Genomic DNA, 8078 nt, shown 5'->3' with positions numbered 1-8078 from the left:
CTCTTCCCATTTCGCAGAGGAGGAAACAGAGGCTGTCTTCAGAGAGCTGTCATGTCTTGCTCCTGGTCTTCTCCTGGTTTTCAAGGAGAAACGTGTGTGTGTGTGTGTGTGTGTGTGCAGAAGGAATAGAGAAGGATGCTGAGCACAGAGCAACGCCTCTTCCTTGTGTCTTGTCTGCAGGTGACCTGCTGCCCTGCTGTGTGCTGACATGATGACAGCTAGCAAGGCGGCCGATGTGAGCAGCAAGTCTGAAAGCAGTGTCTGCAAGTCTGTTGAGAGGTGAGAGCTTTCCATGTTTCAGTGCCGGGGTGCTTTGCTTGTGTTTATTATCCCCAACAGAAAGAAAATCAAAGGAAGGAGATTTCTCTCTGCTCTGCACTGTCCCTCTCCTACACATTAAAACACACCCTGTATGTCTCAGGTGGTTTCATTGCCATCTCAGGACTGTGACGCTATGCATTTGAGCATCCAGTCAGACTCATAATGTCCTAGACTCACAGTGCTAGAAGAGATCTGCCTCGACGCAAGACCGTTTGTGCTGATGACATCCCTGTCCATGTTTGCCCCGCCTGTACTTGAAATCTTCAAGGCTGGAGACTCCGCAGACTCCTCAGGCAAGCCCTACTGTCCCCACCCATTGCAGGTTTTTCCCAGTGTCCAACCTTGGTTTCTACTGCGCAGTCCAACTACCCTGCTCCTTGGGAAGGGCCATGGTATTCACTGTGCCAGCTCTTAACCAAGGCATGATGTTGTCACTGAGACAGCCAGGAGTTAAATATCTGTGAGGCTAGGGAAGAACAGTATCTGGCTTGGGTCCCATTTCTGCTCAGAAACCCGTCCCAGACTCAATTTGCACTACAACTGAGTCTGCAATGGCTGCCAGCATTGCTTAGCTCCAGGACAAAGCTCGAGGCCTGCCAGCACACAGGGTATCCACATGGATGCTCTTACAAGAGCGCTAAGTTCTGGAAGAGGCACACTTGATACATTTAAGTTAATAGAGCAATTTTCTGAGTTGAATCTCAGTGTTGGGATCATGGTTAAATGGGACTAATGATAGGGATTTTCATTCCAGGAACTACCTTGTGTTGTCCTGGTGCTCCTTCCCAAGCACAGGCAAACCCCAAAGACATGGCTAAGTGCTTTGGTTCAGAAACATTTTGTGTTGAAATAACTGTCTGTTCAGCTGGAACTTTACTATATTAATAAAATACCACAATATTGATATTGTGTTATCACACACTTGGAAATGCCTAGACTAAATATATTAGGGATTTTTGGTGCAGTTTGGACTCAAACAGTTAAGATGTTTAATTCTTTGCTCTGAGAATGTTGAATCAGGTGTCTGGGTGCTGCATCACGTGCTCTAGGCCGAGGGAGTGTGCCTGGGTGCATGGGAGCCCAAGCCCACGTGTGGCCTGGGATGGTAGGGCCATAGAAATGTAATAATAAAAATGCAGTCTTTGTGCATTAATGTGCATTTGGGGAACATTTGGATGGACCGAGAGAGATCCTCTGAGCAGGCGCTAGAGGAATGCCAGCTGTATCATACGTTTTCTTCTCTTGTTTAAGAGCAGCAATTTTGCTATTGTTTGCCAATGGTCCATTTTGCATTTATTTGCAGTGGACATGTTTAATGCCCTGACGATGTCCAAAACTCTACTGCACTTCTGAACACACACACAAACACAAATGCTGGTGAACCTCTCATTGGTATCAGCATGTCTGATGTACGAAATTTACCTCTCTCTGCCACCTACTTCTGCCACAGAGAAAGGCTTAATTTCAAACTCTGTCTTAGTCATAACAAGAGGAGAGCATTGTATTCTGGCTAGAATACACCCTTCCCTGAGTGTCCTCCCCCATAAGCCCATCTCTCAAGTGCTTGGTTTGAGCATCCTCTGCTGTTACCAGTTTTACAAGTAGAGCTTGTGGAGCTGATGGACTAAACCAAGGGTGAGCAATGGCAGTAATGTTTCTTCTCATTTTGTCTTTGGTGTGTAGGATCAAGCTTGCAGATAAAAACAATACAGCAGCTGTGAAGGAATTAGAAAGACCTTTGTGTGGATTTTTGAGTGAGAGATGTTCTGAAGGTGCCTCTGTCACCCTGGGCTTAACACCTGAAGCTGAACCAGTTTCTTCTGTGGTGAAGAACCCACTGGGAGCCTTGGAGAACTTGATGCTGGATCCAAGGCTAGACTGCTTTCAGCAGAACATGCTTAGTCCCAAAATGATCATCAGTGACCCATCTGTGGATCTGAACGTTAAAGAAAACAGTAAAATCATCAGGAGACAGACAGGAGTCACTCAGAATATACGGTCACCTGGAAAAATTGGCTTGAGGAATAAGTCGTTCAGCATCAAGGACAAAATTTCAGAATGGGAAGGGAAAAAGGAAACACAGTCTGCCCCTCGCAGGGAGGAGGGGCAGGAGCAGGGAGTTAAAGAGGAGCACAAGATGGCCTGTGTAACTGAGAAGATGAGTGGGGAAGCACTGGCGACTCGGAAAGTGGAGACCAAGCGACTTACGAACTGGGAACTGGAGTGCAAAGGGTCAGGCAAAGAGAATGAGTGGAAAGCAGGAACTCCGAAAGGCACAGGGCAGGCAGCAGAGCGAAAGGGAGAAACACAGAAGGATGAGGAAGTGGAGTCCAGCCCTGGAAAATGCAAGGACCTGAAAGGTGGGAAGTGGGAGGTCCAGAAGGAGAATCTTTCAGTGCTTAGTCAGGTCAAGAAGCTAGAGCAGGCTTTGAAAGACTGCTCAGCAGAGCTGCAGCCACAGTTGCCCGGTACTTACTACTCCCCACAGTGCTTGCAAGAGAAGGCAATACAAGGACACACTGCTCCCGAGGGCCATGAGAGCATATGTGGGGCTGAGCTCAACAAAAGACTTCTTGGCTTAGACTCTGAAATCAGTGAGCCAATTTTTGGGACTCTAGAAGAGGTAAGAACTTCTCATGTGAAATCCAAGGACTGCACGGTGGAAAACGTGTACACAGAGCCAGGGGTGCCAGAGAGGAAACCCTTCATCAACCCACTGCCAAAGCCCCGGCGGACTTTCAAACATGAGGGGGAAGAGGACTGGGTGCCAGCAGCTAGGAATAAAAGAAATTTACCCCCTTTGCCATCCATTCCTCCTCCTCCTCTCCCCTCCTCTCCTCCCCCGCCAGCTGTCAGCAGGAGGCTCTGGAGCGGGAAGCACAAGAACAACGCCGACCACAGGTATTCGGGCTGTTTGACAAAGGTGTTGGTTTTGATGGTGGAGTCCTGCCTTCCCATATCTCTCTGGGAGAGACAGATCTTCCCTGGTTACTCATAATCCCCAGAGAGCCTTGCTGGCCATAACCAGCACTCGATCATCTCTGAACGGGTGAGTGGCCAGCATAACTTCACAGGATAACTGTGAAGGGATAAGTCATGGCAGATTTGGGCTTTAAGGTCACTGTATTACGTGGCTTAACCTTCAAGCCCAAGATTGAGGGGTTTGGGGTTTTGTTTTGGTTTTTTAGCAGAAAATCTATTTAATTACAAAATGAATACGGCTGGTCTGGAACGGGGTCTGGAATGATAATCTCTAAACTCTACCACAGCATTTTCACTGTTCATAGTAAGCCTATTCCTCTAACTGAATCTGATATGTATATATTCTTCTGAAGTGCTTTCTTGCCTTTTCTCCCCTCCCACATGATTGTCACACATTTTTGGGGTAGGGAGCGTAAAATGCACAGCTGTTTCTAATGCCGTCTGCATGAACTGTCACCTAAAAATTCCTGGCTTGGGTGCAGGAAGGAAATTGAAACTTTGCAGGAGGACACTTAATTGTTTTTACCCTTTTACCATCCTGCATGCAAGTATTGCCTTCCTGTATTGCTCAAAGAGAGCTGATTTTGGGGCCCTCCTATTCCTGCCAAGGGTGGGATCTATGCTGTAGATGGGACCTCTTATGGCCTAAGGTTCTGTGCAGTGTTGCAGGATGTGCCACTTAACATTTGCATCTTTGCAGTGTGCTATTGCCATGACAAGCGAGATTACCTACGGCATCCCCAAAATGCCTTTATTTGTGTGGCTGATAAAAATAACCGATGTCAGTGTTACTTTTTCATGCTTTATATGGGATGAGGCCATGAAACCTTCTCTTCTCAGTAATTCATATTGCCAACTGTGTGGCATGTTGGAGAACTGAATTAGCCATGATTTGGTTATAAATGCTGGTTAACTGTATCACTCTCCTCTTTGCTCCTTCTCCCCTCCCATCAACGGTGCAGGAAGTCCTACGAGTTTGAAGACTTGCTGCAGTCATCATCTGAGAACGGCCGGGTGGATTGGTACGCGCAGACCAAGCTGGCCCTCACACGCACTTTATCTGAGGAGAACGTCTATGAAGACATCCTGGGTAGGAGCTTTGGACAGGACATACTGGGTAGGAGCTTTGGACAGGGGAGGGATTTGACTGCTAATTTGAGTAACTGAGAAGACTCGTGGTCAACAGGCACTCGCTGGAGGTGCTGAATAAAGTAAGTTTATTATCCAAATGCAAACCAAGACACATTTTACACAGATTATTGGCAAATAATAAGAAAAATGGACAGAATATTTCAAAACTCATCAGCTTCAAAGATGAACCTGAGGCATGTGGGAACCAGCTTTTATTTTTTGCTGGCATCTCTCCTGTCTTCCTTTTGTCCTGTGGATTAATCCTCACAGCTCTGGTCTGTCCGTTGTGGTAAGCTTGTCAGCGCTGTGATAATGCGAACAGTCTGAAAATATAGCCTTGAAGTCCATTCCATGGTTCAGAAATAGGATTGTGTATGGCTCCAGGTACCATTGAAATCAAGCAGCTAGGTCCCACAATCTTTAAAATTGAGTTTTATTTAATTCTCTAACTTCGATGGCAGAGCAATGCCATTTTAAAGATTATTTCCCGTAACGCTCTCAAATTATGTAGTATTTTTTAACATTGTGAGTTAGATGGCCTTTTATGGAACATAGAATAGAAGCATCCCTCTTGAAAAAGCCTTAAGAAGTTTTAGTAGCTGTAGGCTGGTGTTGTGTAAAGCTCTTGGCTGAGTTTAGCAGAATAGAAAGAGAATAGATGCATCGGCTCTCGCCATACAGCTGTAATCCTACAAAGGTGGTCTGTGTTGTTTGGCGTGAGAGGAGCTGCACTTTCTTGGGAGCAGGAAGGGCTTTATTATTTTGATATGAATAAAATCTGATCATACTTGATGAGAAAGATCTCTCAAAGGAATCATGTTCCTTTGGGACTGATGGCAAAAGAGGTGATGCCAATCCATCCTTTTTGACATTTTTGAAGCTGTCAGCCTCGTTTGTGGAGCTAGGGGCCCAGTGTTTGCCTTTTTCTTCTCTTTACTTGGAGGGGGGCAAAGGAACAGGGAGTACCTGAGCAGCTGCTGGATTTTTTTGTGTTGGGGCATGGTGGGAGGTCTCAGAAACCACCGAGTAAGGGGTCACCTCATCAGCTGGAATAACATGGATAGCATTACAGAGTGGCTGTATGGGCAAATCCATCCATTCAAACACAAGCACACCCCTGTGTCCCAAACTTGCAGAGGACTCAAATACCAGGCTGAAATTCCTCTCCCCTCCAGCTTTTAGTTGCAAGGATTAAAAGAAAACAAAGTTATGGGTAATTGTCAGCTAACGGGGCATGTTTGGTTTTTTGTTTTCTTGCTGCATGTTGAGGCTTTGCCTGGAGTCAGTGATCTTTAATTGTTTCCTGCAGTCCTGGTGGTGTTACAATGGAAGCTTGCGAAAAGGCGTAGACAGGGATAACTCAAAAAAAGCTAGTTTTGTTTTTCTCAAGACTGCAGACAGGTATAGTCCATGAAACATAAACAACATGTGAAAACTGCACCAATGGAGGGGGAACCAAGACTTCAGCTGCAGGACACTAGTGCTGACCAACAGATAATCCTGTGTGTCCATCAGGGCATGCAAGCACATACGTACACCCATTATTCATATGTGTGACTTAAGGAGGGTTCAGCTGTTGGTGGGAGAACCGTTCCCTTTCCCAGCAGGTCGTACAGATTCCCTTCGTGCACCATCTTTTTACCCGTTTGCCATTGCTTACCTGAAATATTGGAAATTGTACTGGGCAGATGGATGACAAGGTTTGTTTGTCAAAAAGAGAGAAACGGTGTTCTTTCTTCTAGACTGAGGCTAATTGGACATGCTGCCGAGCAGTTTGAGGATGGGGTAGGCAACAGAACCCAAGCTTGTTCTTTTTTCTCCAGTCCACCCAGTTATGTGACAGCAGAAGTATATTTTCAGTACTGAAGTGTGCCATTGGAATTAGAAAGTGGAGCCACTTTCAGGGACAGGGCCCCTCACTACAAGAAGGACATTGAGGTGCTGGAGCATGTCCAGAGAAGGGCAACGAAGCTGGTGAAGGGTCTGGAGAACAAGTCTTATGAGGAGCGGCTGAGGGAACTGGGGCTGTTTAGCCTGGAGAAGAGGAGGCTGAGGGGAGACCTCATCGCGCTCTACAACTACCTGAAAGGAGGTTGTAGCGAGGTGGGGGTTGGTCTCTTCTCCCAAGTAACAAGTGATAGGATGAGAGGAAATGGCCTCAAGCTGTGTGAGGGGAGGTTTAGACTGGACATTAGGAAAAACTTCTTTCCTGAAAGAGTGGTCAGGCCTTGGAACAGGCTGCCCAGGGAAGTGGTTGCGTCACCATCCCTGGAAGTATTTAAAAGACGTGTAGATGAGGCGCTTAGGGACATGGTTTAGTGGGCATGGTGGTGTTGGGTTAACGGTTGGACTGGATGATCTTAGAGGTCTTTTCCAACCTTAATGATTCTATGATTCTATGATTCTATGTTTGCTGACAAGATGTTCTTGCAGACTTGCTTTGCTGGTGTTGCACATGCTTACCTTCTCCTCCTTGGTGAATTCGGTGCACCACTATAGTGCTGGGTATCACCAAGCCACTGTAGAAGACAGTGTTGGAAAAGAGTTGGGTTTCTGCCCTTGTCTGAAGACTTCAGCTGCACTCCTGCCCAGCAGGGCAGGCAGGTGGGAGCGCGCCAGTTAAACGGATCCTACAGCCATTACCCATCCCTGCTCCAGAGACCTGCAGCATCACTGACCTCCAGTCTTTGCTCTCAGCCAAGTGTTACATGGCAATAAGAGAAAGGCAGTTGCTTCGAGTCCCAGCTGTCCACTGGGATGGCATGAAATGATGGCAATGAAGAGAGAAGTCTCGTAACAAATTGCCTGCCCATGCAGATGCTTGAGCTAAGCCTTTGTCATTGGTTTCTTAGATGCTCAGATGGAGATGTCACAACCTGCTTTTTCAGAGTTGTGTGTTCTTTTTGAACACACCTAGGTTTGCATTTCCCAGCACTGCTGAACAGTGGGATGTCAGAAGTTCATTGTATGTAATTTTGGGTGTTTAAAACTTAGATTATTTGTGTGCCTCATTTCCAGAATCAGTGGAAAGAAAGGGACACCTCTGTGTGGTCATTCAGGCCTTGTGTTTTTGAGGGGATCCTAGGTAAGAATGAGCAGAATGTTACTTCAGAGGTGTCCCTCCCTCTCGCCTCCCCTCCAGGGAGAAAGCATCCTGACTTTGGGTGGCGTGGGTTAAGTGAGGTGAATCCTTCCCTCTTTCTAAAGTGGGGCATGTGAGATTGAGGTGTCCATGATTGGTAGATGTGTTTGAAAACCTGTGAGTGTGACAGACATCCATGTTCAGAGAGTGGATTAAATCTTTCTGCATAGTCAGCCCAAGAGCAGTGCATCGCTTCAGCCCCAATTAAATAATGACTAGAGGTCCCCCTAAACGTGGGGTTTAAACAGAGGAGAGAGGACCTTTATGTTAGCCTTCAGCTCACAGTTTCATTTGGACAATTCTAAGCAGAAGGCTGGAAAGAAGGAAATATAATTATGGACTGATATGCATGAGAACCTCACAGCTCCTCTGAAGACAGGGAAATGAACTTGAGGACTCACTGGGTCTTTTCCATCTGTAGTATCTGTGATATGTTCCTATGGCTGCATACATCAGTGTCAGGGTTTGGACACTGTCCAGTGAGCAGCTGGACTTCCAGGGC

At 46.5% G+C, this 8078-nt stretch overlaps 1 protein-coding gene across 1 annotated transcript in view; it reads left to right on the top strand.

Annotated features, from left to right (window-relative positions):
• The first annotated feature begins 208 nt into the window (after positions 1-208).
• The window catches only part of DENND2A (DENN/MADD domain containing 2A), a 37707-nt gene continuing 29837 nt past the window's right edge, over positions 209-8078 (top strand). The window contains exons 1-3 of the mRNA XM_009577745.1: positions 209-279; positions 2005-3222; positions 4266-4393. Of these exons, the coding sequence (XP_009576040.1) occupies positions 209-279; positions 2005-3222; positions 4266-4393 (1417 nt within the window). The remainder of the gene's footprint in view (positions 280-2004; positions 3223-4265; positions 4394-8078) is intronic.

Source organism: Fulmarus glacialis, unplaced genomic scaffold (genome assembly GCF_000690835.1).
Source record: "Fulmarus glacialis isolate BGI_N327 unplaced genomic scaffold, ASM69083v1 scaffold5470, whole genome shotgun sequence".
Lineage (NCBI taxonomy): Eukaryota > Metazoa > Chordata > Aves > Procellariiformes > Procellariidae > Fulmarus > Fulmarus glacialis.
The sequence above is the reverse complement of the archived record's forward strand: the minus strand, read 5'-3'. Positions and strand labels throughout refer to the sequence as shown.